The sequence below is a fragment of the Lepidochelys olivacea genome, assembly GCF_965140295.1.
Source record: "Lepidochelys olivacea isolate rLepOli2 genome assembly, chromosome: 7".
In the NCBI taxonomy this organism is placed as follows: domain Eukaryota; kingdom Metazoa; phylum Chordata; order Testudines; family Cheloniidae; genus Lepidochelys; species Lepidochelys olivacea.
In genome coordinates, this window is record NC_140417.1 from 117632655 (window position 1) to 117651862 (window position 19208).

Genomic DNA, 19208 nt, shown 5'->3' on the forward strand with positions numbered 1-19208 from the left:
CTGAGTCCTCCGCCCATGTTTGCAGGGCTGCATTCTGAAAGGGGCTTTGCGGGGGATTGGATAGGGGGTGGGGTCGGAGCAGTCAGGGGCAAGAGGTCCCAGGAGGGGGCCGGTCAGGGGACAAGGAGTAGGGGGGGTAGGATGGGTGAGGAGTTCTGAGGGGGGCAGTCAAGGGGCGGGAATTGGGAGGGCGCTGATAGGGTTAGGGTTTGGGGAGGCACAGCCTTCCCTACGTGGCCCTCCATACAGTTTTGGAACTCTGATGTAGCCCTCAAGCCAAAAGGTTTGCCCACCCCTGATTTAGGGCCTAAGAGTTGAGGAGTAAAAGGCACCCAAAACTCTCAAGGATTGCATTTGTATTGTTATAATTGTGTACCTACCAGGTTGTCTAGCATCCTCATGAGAGCTTCAAACTCTTGTTCCCCAACTTTCCATTTTTGTTGGGAGCCCATATTAACTCCACCTCCTCCAGCTGCTGCCACAGCGTGTGTGAAAGGCTTGTACTTCTGCAGGTCTAGTATAAGAAGATTGTCTATTCCACCTGCACCAGCTAATGCATGAACCTGCAACAATATACATACAGTAATCTGCTTGTTTATAGATAATTTTATGGGGTGTGGAATTCTCAGCTTGTCTGAATTTAATGGAAAAATTGTAAACATAAAATTGGCTACAATTATGTTTTCAGGTTACTTTTCTTCTCACTAAAATTATGACAACTGCATTAAGACATGCAGAGAATGATTTCTATTGTATGAATGATAGTATCAGTTAATAATTATGGCTCTAAAAGGAGTAAATGCAATAAACTTCAATTATTTATTAAGTGCTCAACAATGTACTTTTAACTGTAGAAGACAGAGAAATATCTTTAATCTTGACACAGATGTACCCTACCATTGGCAAGAAAGGCAACTAAGTCTGATTAATTACTAAATAAGACACTAACAAGTGATTTCTGGATTCTGCTTAATTTATTTAGTAATACACCATTCTCCTCCGCTTTGTGCTTGTAGTGGAAAATCCTCTTTTTCTCATCCCAACATTGAGCTCGAGTAACTGAGTTGGGCGTTGTGAATCTCCACAAGGACAGAGGTGGAAGGAATTCTTCAACCAGACCACAGAGGATCTAGTGGTACCCACAGACTTTGCATCCCATTTCTATGCAGAGTAAGGAGTGATGGATCTGTTACCTTCCTGCTCTTCTAACTGTGTTAGCCCTAGTCACTGTGTTCAGCCCTGCAGGGAACGTTTATGGAGCTATGCTCTGTGGGGTGTACAAGTATGCACCCCTGGACACAAGCTCCTGAAGTTTACTCTGTCCACCATGGAAAGCACTGTTAGTTTCACATGGATGATCTGCATTTAGAGAAGACGGACTCCAGATTTGCCCTGTAATATTACAGATCCATCTGCATTTCCCCCCAGATTGCCTGGCTTTCAACAGGTTAGTTGGCAAAATATTAATGGCCCCCAAAATAACTTCCATTAAATGGTATCATGTTGCAATGTTGCTGTCATAAAAATAAAGGGAAGGGTAACCACCTTTCTGTATACAGTGCTATAAAATCCCTCCTGACCAGAGGCAAAACCCTTTCACCTGTAAAGGGTTAAGAAGCTAAGATAACCTCGCTGGCACCTGACCAAAATGACCAATGAGGAGACAAGATACTTTCAAAGCTGTGGGGGGAAACAAAGGGTCTGTCTGTCTGTGTGATGCTTTTGCCAGGAACAGATCAGGAATGCAGACTCAGAACTTCTGTTAGTTAGTAAGTAATCTAGCTAGAAATGCGTTAGATTTCCTTTTGTTTAATGGTTGGTAAAATACACTGTGCTGAATGGAATGTATATTCCTGCTTTTGTCTCTTTTTGTAACTTAAGGTTTTGCCTAGACGGATTCTCTGTGTTTTGAATCTGATTACCCTGTAAGGTATTTACCATCCTGATTTTACAGAGGTGATTCTTTTACCTTTTCTTTAATTAAAATTCTTCTTTTAAGAACCTGATTGCTTTTTCATTGTTCTTAAGATCCAAGGGTTTGGGTCTGTGTTCACCTGTACAAATTGGTGAGGATTTTTATCAAGCCTTCCCCAGGAAAGTGAGTACAGGGCTTGGGGGGATATTTTGTGGGAAGATGCCTCCAAGTGGGCTCTTTCCCTGTTCTTTGTTTAACATGCTTGGTGGTGGCAGCATAAGGTTCAAGGACAAGGCAAAGTGTGTACCTTGGAGAAGTTTTTAACCTAAATTGGTAAGAAGCAGCTTAGGGGTTTTTCATGCAGGTCCCCACATCTGTACCCTAGAGTTCAGAGTGGAGAAGGAACCTTGACAGTTGCACTACAATAAGACAGCTTTCTAATAAAGGATACTGTCCCATGGGACAAACTCATTCAAGTAAACACAATGTGCTCTACAGCAAAGCCAACACATGATGCCTAAACCAACTTACTCTCATACCCAGAGTGGTTTTGATATTGCTAATTGTGCACATACAAGGAAGTAAACAGAAACATGCTTTTAATTTCATTCTATAACAGAAACAAGTCTCCTCTTTATTCCACAGAACTCCTACACTGCGGTAGTCTATTTTTTGTCAAGGTCCAAATTTCTTGGTTGGGATATTGCAAGGCTAAGATTCCAAAGAAGAAAATAAAAAAATAATAATGATAATAAGTAAATAAAAATATTTTGAGGTCCACTCAAAATCGTCTGGTAGTACAGATTTGGCCCATGATCCGCCTATTGACTATTCCTGTTTTACACAAATATTGTGTCTAATAGCAGAGATTCTGTTGAATACTTTGCAATAATGGAGCTTCCTCCCTATGGAGTCAGGTCTATCCATTGCAATAACTCGTTATGGCATAAGTATTTCCTTCAGAAATTAAATAACGACGAATCATCTCTCTTACCTGTATTTCACAGGCAAGCTGCACATTGAAAATATAGTGAAAGGCCTCCTCTAATGTCTCTCCTAAGGCTACCACACCATGATTTCTCAAGACCAGCAACTAGTGAATGAAAACACAAATGTTAAATGGTAGAAACTGGTACAGAACATGCAAATGATTAAAGAAAAACATGAATAAAGGTTGACTACCTTGCAACTTGGCCCAAGAACCTTCTGAAGCTGAATTCTCTCTTCCTGTTCATCAAGAGATCCTTGGTAATCGTAGTAAGCAACATCTCCCAGAATCAGAGCCTCCTGAGAGATTGGAAGGATACCACACTTCATAGATGAAACCTGTTTCAAACAAATTGAACACTTTTAAGATTCTGAAAAAAAACATTTAAACCAGGGTTCTGTGCAAAAGTGCCATATTCCACAAGTTTCCAGGTTAGTCTTCCAAAGTTATAAGTGAACTATTAGGTCATCCAGAAGTTTACCATACGAGTGGGAGATTATTCCCAATGGTATTTTTCCAGTACATGGGTTCTCTACCTCTGGATCACAACCACTCTGTCCCACCTATATTCTTAAATGATAGTGAAGTCTTGGCTATATGCTAGCTAGACAAGAGGAGTCTCAATACGGAGTAGGCACTGTTCTACTGCTTTATCCAGTCTAGTTTAAAATATGGTGAGAGCACTGCTACCACTTCACTTGGGGGACTATGCCACATAACAGATGAAACCATAAGCAAGTTTTCCCTGGCAATTGATATTAATGCATCTTTTCCTCATTTCATTCCCATCACTCTACATCAACCCTCAACAATTTTTCTTCCTTCCTGGTGTTTACACACTTCAAATATTGGTAAACAGTTATGTCTTCCTTTTCTCATCTCTAGCCAGCTATATAAATTTATCTCCTTGTTTCTCTCATTAGTTAGTTCAGTCCAGCCTCTTACTCATTTTTGCCCTTTTTTGAACTTCTAGTTTAGCTATAACTTTTTGAGAGATACCCAGAACATTTATAATATAACCTCTTAAAAATGCAATTAGTGTAATCTACACCATGACTTAGAACACATTTTGTAGTACCGAGATGATTTTAAATAAGTGTTGGCCGAAACTGTACATATTCTTCCTTCACTCTGACTGAGGTGGTCCAATACTCATTTTATGCATGGCTTATTCCAGCAAAGTGCTCAGCACCTTCAGATCACTCAGGATCTTGAAGAATAAGCCCCTTACACTGGTGTAAGTCAAGAGGTGTAACTGAACAGAAGTCAATGGAGTTACACAAGTATAAAACTGTGGAGAGGCAAGTTTGATCCATACACACTAGATCTACATTCATAATATACATCTTTAATATATTTTATATTTTGAAACTGTTTCCTCTTTAGGCCACGTTAGGAACTGTACAGACTTACAGCTGCAGTTGCAGGGGTGTGTATGTGTATCACACATCTGACATCAGGGCGCATGGAGTAGATGGCAGCATGTGGACTGAATCCTGCATTGTCGATGCTCAGATTGGTACTCCCCTGGTCAACTACATCTCCTAAAATATTTAATTTAATCTGGAAAACAATCAAACAAAGGAAACTCATGGAACTACTGTAAGTTGGCCATAACTAACTGGCCATGAACCAACTGAAAAGAACAAACCAAAAAAACCCAAACCAAAAAACCTATAGCTCAGTAGGTACCATCATGGGAGGAGAGGGGAGAGGAAACAGAATCAATTTAGCAGTGATCATATCTGATCTTAAACTTGTGCTTAGTTTGACCTCTCCTAAACAAGCTAAGATTTTTTTTTTTAAATCACATTCATCAGTGAAATAACGCTTAGAAGTATTAGGGCAGCCAGGAGTAAGTATATAAATCCTCCTGCTGTTTAAGATCTTGCCAGATGGTGGAAATAGCCATTAAAAAAGGTAAAGGCTAGATAATGATAAACAGATAAAGAAATTCCTCTTTGATCTGGCTGCCCCTTAGCTAAAGGAAGAGTTGGTAGTATAGCACACCAAGCAGACTCAACTGGAGTAGAAAGCCTGCAAGAGAACCTCAAATAACAAGCTTCTGTTCAAAGCACAACCTGTATAGATATATTTAGCATACAGATACCTATAAATAAATGCTCAGACTAAAATGGTTAAGAGCAATAGATGCTAAAACTGAACATTTCAGATGAACTACATATTTTTACACCCTATTAATGTACTGTGTTATATTATAAATTAAACCTCCTAATTTCTCAAATTTGAATTTGAAAATTTAATACAATTTAATGTGAAAACAAAGATTCGATCTCAGAATAACTGCCATTAAAGCATTTTAAATGAAAGTCGTGGAAATAAAAAAATCTCTCCAAACTGTTAAGGGGTGGGTAGGAAAGAGTAACAGAGGCAATAGAAGCAGCATATAAGATCCAGTTCTTATGGTTATATTTTTGGCTCTGCTTTTGGAAATTGACCATATTGTGCCACCTACCTTCGGTTCCCTTCTAAACATTGTCAGCAAGACTCACCAGTAGATATGACTATTTGGGTAACAAACTTTTCAGTTCTTTCACACCATGAGATGCTTAATTTGGTAGTCTAGACACTGAATTAAGAGCCCTTATACCAATTCCCTTTTTGGCCTCGAACAAATTACTTAACTCTGCTGTTTTCCAGTTGTGAAATGGGGATAATAATACATGTCTCATGCCTGACAAGGATGTCATGTGGATAATACATGCAAAGTACTTTGAAGATCAAAGCACTATATTACTGATAAGAGGTTGCTGTTATATTAATAAAGTAGCTGACAAATTCTATTTGACTTCCTTTTGTGGACCAGGTAGGAGCACAGCTAAAATACAAAAAGCTTGCTGGACAACATTAAAGCTTTAGTGGAACCAAAGCAGTGAAAAGTGGATCCAAAAACTGGACAGAAGTGTTCAGGAGCAGACGATTGTATAATCCCAAAAATTAATCTGCTGTTCACTAGGTGATTTTACGTGAATTTCGGAACGGGTAAATAAAAACCTGATGCCACTATCCTACTTCAGTAGCTGCAAAACTGTCAGGAAACAATCTAAGTCTCTGTGATTATTATTAATGTAAGTGAAGCACATACCAAATTGGAGGCTGAAGCTTCAGAAAAAGACAGACCTCTTGGAATGATTAGAATGTGGTCCTGTTCTTTGCTTACTCTTACCTGAAAAGGAGGAAAAATGATTTCTGATTTATTATTTAATTTACTTAAATAACATTTGGAAAATTAATTCTAATTTTGTATGGTTTAATTTTAAACATACAGGTAAAAACACAAAGAAGCAACTAATCAGTTTTACTCTTAAAAATACTCACTGTGATGTAGGAATTTGCTAAGTGTGCCCATCCAAACAAGTCAGCCAACCTATACAAGCTGGCTAATTTACAACGAGTAAGTTTTTCTCCCTTAACAAATGAGGTGGTGTCTATTCCAGGTAGGTCATTGATGGGTGTAACCATTCCAAGGCCTGAAAGAAAAAAAAAAGTGGTAAATTAAGTTCTCTGTGATTCTCCAAAAGCAGTATACTTAAATTAGTAGTATAGAACCCCAGTTCTGCCAAATGCTAATAGCATTAGACTACGCTTACAGCAGAGGTTTAGTGATTTCTCGAACTGCCTTAGCAACCTTTGTAATATAAGGCCCTAGATACCATACCCTAAAATATTATGAAAGTCTCCAAATTTTGAGAGAAGGAAGGAAGGGTGAATTAGTGACAGAGGACTACTTTGAAGTACCACTCAGATCTGAACTATCCTTTGCTTCAAGGTAATGTGCTCTGGACAGATTCCAATGGAAACCTGATGCCAGATAGCATTTGTACTCCTCAGTCCTCCAGCAGCACGCCATCTCACTCTCAGCTCCTTGCGTGCTCCACACTGACTGAAGTGAGGTCCTTTTTAAACCAGGTGCCCTGAGTAGCCTGCCTTAATTGATTCTAGCAGCTTCTTAATTGGATCCAGGTGTCCCAATTAGCCTGTCTGCCTTAATTGGTTCCAGTAAGTTCCTGATTGTTCTGGAACTGCCCATTACCATACCCAAGGAAAAGGGACCTGCTTAACCTGGGGCTAATATATCTGCCTTCTATCACTCTCCTGTAGCCATCTGGCCCAACCCTGTCACAAGTGGCATTATACTTTCTATCCCTTTTCTTATAGTTCCTAAAATACTGTTAAGCTTTTTGACCACTGCTGCACACAGAGCAGAAATTTTCAGAGAACTATCCATGATGACTCCAAGATATTTCTTGAGTGGTGGCAGCTAATGTAGAACCCATCATTATATACCTGTAGTTGGAATTATTTTTACCTATGTGCATTACTTTGCATTTATCAATTTGCTATTTTGTTGCCGCCAGTCACCCAGTTTTCTGAGATCCCCCTATAACTCTTGCCCACATACTCAGGGTCTAAATGGTCACCATATTTGAGGTTGGAAAGGAATTTCCCCCTGAGTCAGATTGGCAGAGACCCTGGAGGTTTTTTGCATTCGTCTGCAGCTTGGGGCATGGGTCACTTGCAGGTTTAAACCAGTGTAAATGGTGAATTCACTGTAACAAAGTCTTTAAACCATGATTTGAGGACTTCAGTAACTCAGGCAGAGGTTAGTAGTCTATTTCAGCAGTGGGTGGGTGAGGTTCTATAACCTGCAATGTGCAGGTCAGACTAGATGATCATGATGGTCCCTTCTGATCTTAAAGTCTATGAGAGAACTCTTCACAGTCAGCTTTGGACTTAACTACCTTGAATAATTTTGTATAGTCTGTAAACTTTGCCACTTCATTGTTGACTTTTCAGGATCATTAATGAATAAGTTGAACAGCACTGGTCCCAGTACAGATCCTTGTTTTTATCAATCTGCCCGGTACTGAAAAAATCAGCATTACATTAGCTACCTCCCAGTCATCTGGTACAGAGGCTGATTTCATTGATAAGTTAGATACTACAGTTAGTAGTTCTGCAATTTCACATTTGAGTTCCTTAAGAACTCTTCGGTGAATACCATCTGGTCCTGGGTGACGTATTACTGTCTAATTTATCCATTTGTTCTAAAACCTCTTCTCTACTGACACATCAATGTGGGACAATACTTCAGATTTGTCACCCAAAAAGGATAGCTCTGATTTAGGTATCTCCCCCCACATCCTCTGCAGTGAAGACACAAAATTCGTTTAGTTTCTCTGCAATGGCCTTGTCTTCCTTCAATGAACCTTTAACACCTTCGTTGTCTAGTGGTCTCACTGCCTGTTTGGCAGCCTTCCTGCTTCTGATGTACTTAAAATATTCTTACTAATATTTATTGTGTCTTTAGCAAGTTGCTTCTCACATTCTTTTACACTTAACATGCCAGAGTTTGTGGACCTTCTTATTATACTTACTAGGATCTGACTTGAAGTTTTAAAAGATCCCTTTTTGCAAATAACAGCCTCGATTCTGTTTAGCCATGGTGGCATTCTTTTGGCCCACAGTGTCTCTTTGGATTTGGGATACACATTTAGTCTGAGTCTCTATTAAGGTGTTTTTAAATAGTCCTCATGCTGCTTGCAGGCATTTAGTTCCTTTTAATTTCTGTCTAACAAGCATCCTCATTCTTATGTTCTCAACCATACATCTTAAATCACTTCATGAAATGGCTATCACATTTGCACCTTTAAGTCTGCAGGCAATGCAGAGAACAGTCTAGAAAGACAGATTTGTCTATTACACTCAGACACTCTTATGAATGTTTAACACGAATATGACTTTTTAATAAGGTTTCAACGATTACAAACCTTGGAAATTAGCCAGAGGACTTTTTCTGTGAAGGCTGTAACTTGATCGCATGATCCTGGCAAGAATCTTTTTTTTTTAAATAACTACACTTTGCTATTTACTAAAAACACAGCTGCCAGGAGCATGAAAGTAATATCTAATCATGCATTTGAACAGGTTCCTCCTTCCTATCAAACTTTAAAGACAAGTGTACTACGGTAAATTGCTGCCAAGTTTTTAGGTTAGTTGTCATGTTATTATTTATGTGAATCATAGTAAAATGATAATGAGGTTGGGTATTAGTTTTGGTGCAATAAGTTGCGAACTTATTGACTATAAGCAGTTTCTAGAAATTATAACTTTTCTGATACCAAATATTAGACAGAGAAAGTTTAAGAGTAAAATTATTTAAGACCACAATTTGTATTGCTTTACAGATTAAAAAAAACATGGCAAAAATTCTGTTGAAAGGATGAGGTCCCAATATAGAGAGAATTTTAGAAAAATACTGGCAATTATACACATTGTTCACTTACTCAATGGAGATGAAGAGAAACCTGCAAAAGAGCTTGCCATGATGTAATCGGCAATCTGTTGTAATGCAAGCAGTCCAGTTGGGTTACGACCCTTCTTCATCTGTTCTTGAATAAGACATTCCAGGTCTTCTCGGAAGGCCTGCAAAAACATTTGAGAATCACTATGATAAACTTTCCTCGAAAGTAGTGAGATGATTACTATAGGCAGGGTATAGGTATCACTATTTATTAAGGTTAACCAACACTTCCCAGTATAAGACCCTATTTTAGTTGCTCATCACTTTGAAAAACTTTAACAGTCACAGGGCAAGTCTGTGGCACAGCTGAAAAAGGAACCTAGATCTCCTATTTTCCAGTTCTTTGCTTTCTCCACAAGACCATCCTTGTGCAGGAACATGCTATTCACCAGAGATGGCTTAAAAGTTCAGAACTATGAGCCTGTTCAGCAGTTCATGAACTCAAGAATGGCAATCTATTAAAATATAGTTACTTTAGGGACAGGAGGAGGCCATTTTATATAACTGATTTATTTGAAAGAAACTTAAAAGACAATGGAAGAAAACACCTACCAATACTAACTTGACTAGAGCAATCATAATAACTGCAGTACAGTAGGGACTATTCAGTATCTCTCTCAAAATATGTAATATTCTGGCAAACCCATAGCACTTATATTGAAACTCATTTTGAAAACCATCAGCAATGTTACAACCCCTCTTCTATGCTTAAATTTACTGTATCTTCATTCTAATCCTCATTAAACTGCTGCAGTTATAGAATGGTCAGATTAAGGGCTTGTTTACACATAAAGCATTGCAACGGCACAGCTGCAGTGATGAGGCTGAGCTGCTGTAGTACTTAGTGAAGACGCTACCTATGCTGATGGGAGAGCTTCTCCTGTTGGCACAGATACTCCACCTCCCTGAGAGGTGGCAGCTATGTCGACAGGAGAAGCCCTCCCATTGACACAGCGCTGTCTACACCAGGAGTTCGGTCAGTATAACTGCTTTGCTCTGGAGTTTCCATGCTCCTGGGCAATACAGTTATACTGACATAAGTCTGTTTTATAGCTCACTGGTGTTTTGAAGTACAGGGGAGTTATTTTCACTTTGGTGCCGTGTCTCTAAAATTTGCTGTCTGGTGCTAGAGGTAGTATATTTCACATTTACTACTGCTTATCCTCGTGGCAACTGATTTTAGTGATAACCCTTTAATTCATTTCTTGTTTTATTATTAAACGGACATGTCCTTGAAAAACTGTATCACTGTTAATTTCAAGAAATCTCAGAATAGGTAAAAGCCAGAGTGCGCAGCTGAAGAAAGTACATCTTCATTACAACTTGTGAAATAGAGGTGACTGTGTGCATGTGATTTTTCACAATCCAGTACAGAATGCACAATATCAAAGCATATGTCTTTTTTAGTAAACTGGAAGTTGCTGTGTATCATGCAGATTCAAGCTTGTAATGATTCATTCAACTAAGTTTTTTCATACATATTTATGGATATCTTCATTACCTTCAGACTCCTACAAAAAGTGGGGACTCATACATGACTCTCATGTGATCCCACCACTGTTGTGAATTTACAGTATTTTTTAATGGTGGTGGTGTGCCATATATTTTAAGATTCTACAAATTCAAAAAACTGTTTTTGTGTTATATCTGATCATTCTTGACTCATTGTCTAAAATGAAAGGCATAAAAACTCAGAACTCAAAAACAATCACATAAAAACGGTTACCTACCTTTCATAACTTTTGTTCTGCAAAACGTGTTGCTCATGTCCATTCCATTCTGTGTGTGCATGGGCACATGTGCACAGCTGTTGGAAACTTTTGCTGTAGCGGTATCTGTAGGGCTGGCTGTGGCACCCTCATGCCGCGGTAGATCAGGTGCCGCTGGCCCTACACCCTCTCAGTTCCTTCTTGCTGACAACTCTGACAGAAGGGCAGAAGGGCAGGAGGGCAGGTGATGGAATGGACATGAGCAACACAGCTCGAAGAATAGCAGTTACAAAAGGTAGGTAACTGTTTTTTCTTCTTTGAGTGCACACTTCTTATAAGACACTAATAACATTTTTGTCTTTTTATTGGACAAATTCCCATAAGACCTAGCCCAATATTAGTGACTGGGGCATCTTGCAATTGGATCCCTGCAGGTGCAAATGTTCACCTATGCAGGACTGGAGTCCAAGTGGCTTTTTTTTTTTTTGCCTGTTTCAGTTACCTATTATAATTTTTTAATTCATGAGTACATTATAGACCATTCCACATTAGTTACAAACACAGGTAGATCTATTTTGAAATATTATGTTCAAAGTTTACGTTTTAGAAGAGATATAAACACTTCACATACAGCACAAAGCACACATTTTTCAAGTGGAAAAGGCATGAGTCATTTCAGATCTAGGATTTGACAACAGAACACTTAATCAGGAAAACAAACAGTAGCAATTGTCAGAGGAATGAAAAATGATGTTATTCAAATTGTGTGCACCCAACACTGTGTCCTATGAAGAAAATGTTTTAAGTGAGGATTTAAAACAGTTGTTTTGGCCTACATGAAAATTCTTTATTAGGATTCCCTAGAGGCTTCAAATTTATATAAGTGCTTCAGGCTGAAACAGATATATTGGACTAACATTTCACAGGATCTTTTAACAAGTCTACTCGTATGTACACCTCTTTAAAAAAAAACCTGTGATCACCAGCAGTCAAATGATAGATTTAATCACTGTACATGGAATAGTGTTAAAAACGTGCAGGCAAGCATTTCTATATAAAATGGGAAACATGATTTGAAAATGTGGCCCAAAACAGCTACTCGAGAAGGAGGTAAAACAAGCTTAAGACACTTGCACAAAAGCAGGATGAACAATCCTCTCAAAACCATCCCATTACAGCTGAGGTGAAGACCGACTCTGCAGCTTTCATTCACTCAGCAACAAAACATCCACCTGTTATGAGATGAGTTCTGAACCCAACTTCTATTAATGCTCACCAGAGTTGTACCTGGAAATCTCCAGACAGAAAAATATGTTGGTACATTGTATCTAAGGTCACAATAATGAATCTGATTTTCATGGGAGCAAAATGAAATCTCTCAGGATGAAATGCTTTGGAGCTATTGGATCAAATCAGCTGGAGTATGTCGGCATAACTCCACTGAAGTAAATGAGGCTACATTAATTTACACCAGATGAGAATTTGATCCCTTAACTTTACCACTAATGCAAAATGTAATATATATCATAAAACCTTACAACCAAAAGGTTAACACATTTTATAGAGCTGACTGTTCCTGAATGTCTTTTTTTAAGTCACAGTTCTTTTTGAAAGAAATATAAAATTCCTACCTTTAAAAATAGATAATCTATTACTTCCTTGTTATACGTCTTCACTGCAGAGTTAATTCAAGTTATCTACACTTAAGTTACTTCTGTTAAATTAGCCTAGCTTGAGTGAGAGTGGTGATGCTATGACATAACGCTCAAGCCGCCGCTTCCACACTGATGCTGCACTCACTTGTCTGTGGCACTAAGACCTCCGGGGGCATATCCTATGGCTCTTTGTGCTGCAGGAAGCTCAGCTACTCTATGAATTTTTTCCCAGTGACTTATGAGAGAACTTGATTTGTACTTTCAGGGCACACTAAAGGAATTATGGAAAGGAATTGGAGGACTAGTGGCACTGAGTGCAGCTAACCTGCATCCACTCTGTACAGTGGTCATGTTAACAGCTGGTGAGTTTTGCCACCCTGAGCTTTAGCCTATACCTCCTCACAGGCCCGCCAACTTGAATTAAAAGCACCATAAACCACTCAAATTAAGGGTTTTAGTACATGACTGGGACTCAAGCGAAGAGCAACATTCGAGTAATAACTCCAGTTTACTTTGCACTGAAGACAAGCCCACAAAATTATAGAAAATTGAGACATGAGACAAGGAAAAGCTCATATAATATACAATAAGAGGAGTATATGTTAATGAAACTTATAGATTATACTACATTTGGAGGAGGAGTTGCAGACACCTGTGAGAACAGAGAAATACAGAAGTATGTAGAGAGGTCAGAAATATGGATGGGATATATGGATAGGCTCAGCACAGAAAAAAACATCAAGCTAGTATAGCTGGTGAAAAATAAATGTAAAACTACAATTCACTATTGAAAGAGGCATAAGAGCTAATGGTGGACAACAAATTAGATACGTTTGTAACATGACATTGCAGCAAAAAAGGCCAGTGCAATTTTGGGTTGCACGTGCAGAGGCATCATGTGGCAGGACAGGAATATGAGAGTTTCCCTCTATACCACCTTGGTGTAAATGCATCTAGAAAAGGTAGTTGGGTACCTGTAGTTCTTGTTTCTGCAAGACATACATGTCTGCGGATTACTACCCTTGAGTTGATGCAGCACCAGTCCAGGTGACTACTCCCATAGATTAAAATTTTAAGCTTCTGAGGCATCCTTAGAAATGTTTCTGCAGACCTCAACAGGGTACTTTCACATGGTAAGTCATCTCTTGCAAGGGGATTGGGGCTCTATGGTACCTGTGCCAAATTTAGCCTGCCTCCCCAGGTGAAAGGAATGACACCAAGAGCTATGTGGTGGGAGCATATGACTAGACGCCAGGTCATCTGCCCGGTCTTTTTTTCAGCAGACAATTCTTCAGAGCTCCCAGGCAAAAGGTTTGGGAGAGACCCCCTAAGAATGGGAGCCTGTTGAGGGATAAGCTTCAGCTGAGGGACCTACAGAAAGCAGGAGCCTCCTGGATGAGAAGCTCTAGCTAGAAGAGTTGCAAAGGACTGTGAGCCTGGTGGGAGGGCTCTAAGCAAAGGGAAGCCCTGATAAAGGACTTGAAAGACCTTTGAGCCTAGAAGTAGGGCTGTTTGGATGCTGAAGCCCATCATCAACTGAGAGGTCTAACTGAGTCCAGGGAAGAGGGCTGGAAGGCTTTGACTACTATTTTATGATAACAAACCAAACCTGTAAGGTGATTGGAATTGTGAAAACACCAGGTGTGGTGGTTTGATTCAAGACAAAGTAAACTGAGGCAGCGGCAGGGCCCAAAACCAGACTGGGTAATCCTTGCTACACAATTACCAAGGCTTTCACGGTCAGTTACTTTCAAAACTGAGACATTGTTCTTTATGAAATAAAACAGCTTGTCCAGCATTTTGGGGCTGACTGGCTGGTGGATGGGACTGCCATTTCTGCCTCCATTCCTTGGCCACAATGCTGGCAGGGAGGGGAGGAGGATACAAGCACACAACAGGTTTTTCACTTTTACACATGTGAGAAAGGCAGGCCCTGGCAGTACAGATGGACTAAAATTGGATTAGTTATATAATAGTAGCACAGGACCAGAATCAGGCTGCAAGCCCTTCAGATCTGGAATGTTTTGATAACTGCTCTTTATATCCAATATAAAATTAAAGCAAAATCCCACAAACAAACTTCGTGGGCTGATTTAAAATAGCTAAGAGAAAAGCAAACAGATCAGCAAAATCTTGACTGACAACAAGAACAGTTTTTGGCTACTCCTAAACACAAAACCCCACTAACTTATTAAATTGCATACAGTCCTACAATGTTATGCTTACATACAATACTGCTACTACTAGACTCATCTCCTCACCTGGAAATCCCTTCATTCCATTTATTCCTCACAACCTTTGTATAATACTAATTTTAAAATATCCTCTAGTTCTGGTCTCTGAAATGACCTCAACCAAATCATCGGGGTAACATTTTATAATAAGCCTTAAGTATTTTAAATACTTCATATCATCTCAACGGAAGACCAAATCTCTCCAAATACATCTACATGTACATTCCACCTATCTTAGCTCCCATAGACAGTACTTTCTTCAAATTTTCAGCTTTTCTTCAAACACAGTTATGTAAAATACACAGTATACTCCATTATACAATAAAGATGTTATATACCCTGAAAATCCTAGGCATTTCAAGTTGGGGTCTCAAAAATTTAGCTTTAATCTCTGTGCCTCAATTTCCCAATAGTAAAATGAAGACAACATTAATACCACCTACTCTTACAGGTGTGCTGTGAAGATGAATTCATTATTGTTTGTGAAGCAGTCAAAATATTATGAGCGCGCCGCAGAAACACCCAAAAGAAAATGAATATATTTTGTATTCAGTGCAGAAGCTGGATGGTGTGTATTAAATAAGGCTTGAGGCAACAGACTGAATGAAAAAAAAAATTGAATGAAGAAGGTGTGTTATGGGAAAAATAGTACGCAATGCTGTAATTATAATGTATGTGCACAAGGGGATCAAATTAATCTTCTACAGGCAGCCTTGATTCTGGATTTCCCTAATTTATGAGTACTTGACTCTTCAGCTTCAAAAGTTTTTTTCCCCAACTTTTTTTTTTTTAATGTAATATAGATGAGAGCTGCTGTCACATACAACACAAAGCAATAAAATCTGTTTCGGTATAAAGATGCAGTTTCAAACAAGCACAGAGTCCTGGCAGTTTTATAATTAATGACACTGAGATTATTTGAACCTTCTAATGTTAAATTTGTAGGTACTGTTGGAATAGGTTCAAACAGTTTTAGATTAAGAGTTTGTCAGTAGTACCGTGAGGTGCTAGTAGGGTACTGAGACCTAGCTGATTGAAAGGCATAAGAAAGTTACAAATAGGTAGCAGCGGGTAACGTTCAAGGCCTTAAATAATCTTGCGGAGTGCACATGGCTTATACGGTCACCACTCGTACCCCCAAAACCTCTGAGTTGTAGACCATAAACAAACAGTTACCAAGTAGTTTGAAATGTCTCCTAAGGATACTATGATCCTATTTCCTGGTCTACAACTTTGCAGATGTTCTCCATTTTAAAGCAGTATAAAACTAGTGGAAGCTTGTGGAGGAGCTTTCATTGTTCTGGGGGTTCTTAATTTAAAGTTCTTCCTTCCAAATTTCAACCTTCCAAATTTCCAAACATTCTTCCATGTAGCGTCAACAAGTGTCAATCTTTAGCAAATATGGATTAATAATTTTGACCTGAGACTGCCAACTGCAGCATGCTAGCCTTCCTAGATAGCTGCGTATGTGTTTATTTCATGATTGTCACATAAGAATCTTAGAATTTTACAACACTCCAAATGGGTTACCTACACAAGCTACAATTTTCTCAACTCCTCTACTTTAAAAATGGGAAGAAAATTTTAAACTGTTCATGGGTGGAAAAGCAGTGGCAAAGAGCTGTGTTTTGCATTTTTTTCTGAAGAAAACACTTTTCTGGTTGTTCCTAATTCTTGTGGTAGGGAGGTCACAGCTGTGTGTTAGAAGACTCTGAATTCAGCTCTCACTAGTATCAACCTGGCCATTGAGAAATCTATTGTTTCTCAGGATTGCAGCTACCATGGAGGGGGAAGTGGTTTCTGAGATATCCTGGGTCCTGTCTATTTGAGAGTTCTCAAAATCAAATACCAAGACTTTACACCCAATCCAATATGTAACGGCAAGCCAAGGCAGTAGCTGGAGCAATATACTAACAGCACCCTTGTGAGTCAGTATATTCTACACCACTTACTTTCTTTAGTCTGTGGTTTTATTCCCAGTAAAGTGCATTAATCTTGCCTGGATATATATGGCCAAGTCTGATCTGATAGGATGGGGCATAGTCTCTTGGCAAAACAAAAGTGTAAGATGACAATTCTTGTTGCTATTGCTGTTTGGGTACTCCGTATAATGAGGAATACAGGTGGACTTGTAGACTGTGTAGCATTTTGAAGAAGGTGGGGCATGTAGACAAACATTTCAGACTACTCATTAGCATCAGCTCAATCTTGCCTGGGTTTAAATTCAGCCGGGGTTCTTCATCCCAAAGAGAATATCATTCAGGCACTATGATATCTGGGGAACGGTGTTGACATCTGACACTTTGCTGTGTGTCAACTGCATATTTAAGCCATTGGTGTCCAACAGTCTCACTTAGAGGTTTGACTAGAATGGGGGAAGAGAATGGATGAGAGCTACAGAAGATGAGGTGCAGAAGAACTCTCTCAGCAAACTGCTGTTCACTCCTCCCAGTTCAGAAATAAAACAGCATCACCAGCTGCAAAGATCCTGCAGAATAAGGAAGGATGTTTTTTTCATTGTTTATGGCCAAGTAGAGATTATCCAGAAGCATAATCAATCTGTTTCTGTGCTATCTCCTGATCTAAAACTGGATCAGGATGGGTGCAGGACACTGAGAAAAGGCAGGTGTAATAAGGATGGCTTTTCAGTAGCTTCTAAATTGTTTTACTTAGAAACTGGAAATTGAATATCAGATTGCAGCTTGTGAGGCTGGCTGCATCCAATGTTGGTGTAATAATGCCTCAAGCACACAGGCAGAGCGCTTCAAAGGAATGCTGAATATCTGGTGCGTCTTTCACTAAGCAGGAATGGCATTGGTTAACATGGCAAGTAATGTCATATCAGACCTCTTCAACCACCCACCAACTTGCCTGACTTCTAGAAGTCTTTTATGGTCATTTATTCCACCACAGGACATGACGTTGGAATCTGCTTGGCGCAATTAATGGTCAACGACAGTCACTAATCACACTCTCATCACTGGCCCAACCATCTGTCTGCCAGGTTTTGGCCGGCCAAGAAACTGTGGTCATCTCTGAACCAGTTTCGAACAGGACAGAGCAACTGTGCAGCCAGTCTCTTTAAATGGGGTTTTCCTAATGACCCATGATGCAGCTGCGGTCAACATCAGACTACGTTGCATATCACTGTCGAGTGCGCACTGACTTATTTTCAGTGGTGGGCTACCGGTTCTCCACCTGGCTGATGACGACGCCATTATATGGCTGGGCACATTGCACCTACGCCAATGAATGTCATGAGTCACTATTTTCTACAGGTTTCTAGCCTCTGTCAAACATTGGCATAAACCTGCAGTATTAAATGATTATCTTCGTCTAAGAATTAATGGTATGCCAAGAAGAAAGAAGCCTCAGAGAAGATGACAACTGGATAGGCCCCTTTTGTTAGTTCTGCCACTGCAATGCCATCCAAAGATTCCTATCAAAATTCGAGTCCTTATATATCAGGTGTTGTACAAAACATTGCGGCGGTGACTGCATCATTCCCAAAAAACTTACATCCTTAGCAGATTCTGAAACATTTTCTAATTTGCTTTCTTACTAAATTATTTGGATTCTCCAATTAGAAGCAGTAAGAGATTTCTTGGTACTGAACATAAAATCTGAATAACTGAGCTCCCTTGTACTTTGTAGTGTTTTGCATAAGAGATTCTACCAGCACGGCCTACATTATCATCTTGTCACCTTTAGTTAGTGTTTCAATCCAAAATTCCTCCCCCACAAAGAGCAGGGATGTCTGGACAACCCAATCCTGCGCACATAAGCTTTATATTTTAAAGGAAAGGAAGACAATTTCTCCCTACATGCATTTCATAGTTAAAGACTACATTTCTCTAACCCGAATATATTTTAATTGCTTCACATGCTAGAATTGGCTTAAAACATTACCAGCAAAGAAGCCTTTTTTAAAAAAAAAAAATATATATATATATTTTCTCATTTTTCTAAATTCCTAAAAAGAATTTAGTACTTACAAAAAGGAATAACCCAGAGACACCAGACAGACAAAATACAGGAATGCCCTTGCAAGCTTCTTGCATAAGATAACTCTTCCAGTGTATCTGAAAAACACCACCTGCAATACCCAGGACATTCCAACCTCGGACCTATACTGAGCAGATTGGCAATAGAACAGAAGTTTTCTGGTATTTTTGTGACACAAAGCGTTCACAAGGGGCCACGTCATTTTCATTTCTGACCCAAAAGAAACTGAAGCTAAATCTCAAGTAATCCACTTGATACGGCCATGGAGAAACTTAATTCCATCACTGTCCCTAAATCTGTGAAGAGATTTGCTTTAAGGACATTCTCTCCTCTGGACACTATATTAAAAATTGTTTATTCCATCAGAGAAGGAATTG

At 39.2% G+C, this 19208-nt stretch overlaps 1 protein-coding gene across 12 annotated transcripts in view; it reads right to left on the reverse strand.

Moving 5' to 3' along the window:
• ADD3 (adducin 3) overlaps positions 1–19208 on the reverse strand; it is a 185671-nt gene that overhangs the window by 32710 nt on the left and 133753 nt on the right. For all 12 annotated transcript variants that reach the window (XM_084635289.1, XM_084635282.1, XM_084635293.1 and 9 more), the window contains 7 exons: positions 9212–9350; positions 6243–6394; positions 6010–6090; positions 4317–4466; positions 3098–3241; positions 2910–3008; positions 381–563 (listed from right to left, as the gene is read on the reverse strand). In XM_084635289.1, coding sequence (XP_084491415.1) covers positions 381–563; positions 2910–3008; positions 3098–3241; positions 4317–4466; positions 6010–6090; positions 6243–6394; positions 9212–9350 — 948 coding nt within the window. The remainder of the gene's footprint in view (positions 1–380; positions 564–2909; positions 3009–3097; positions 3242–4316; positions 4467–6009; positions 6091–6242; positions 6395–9211; positions 9351–19208) is intronic.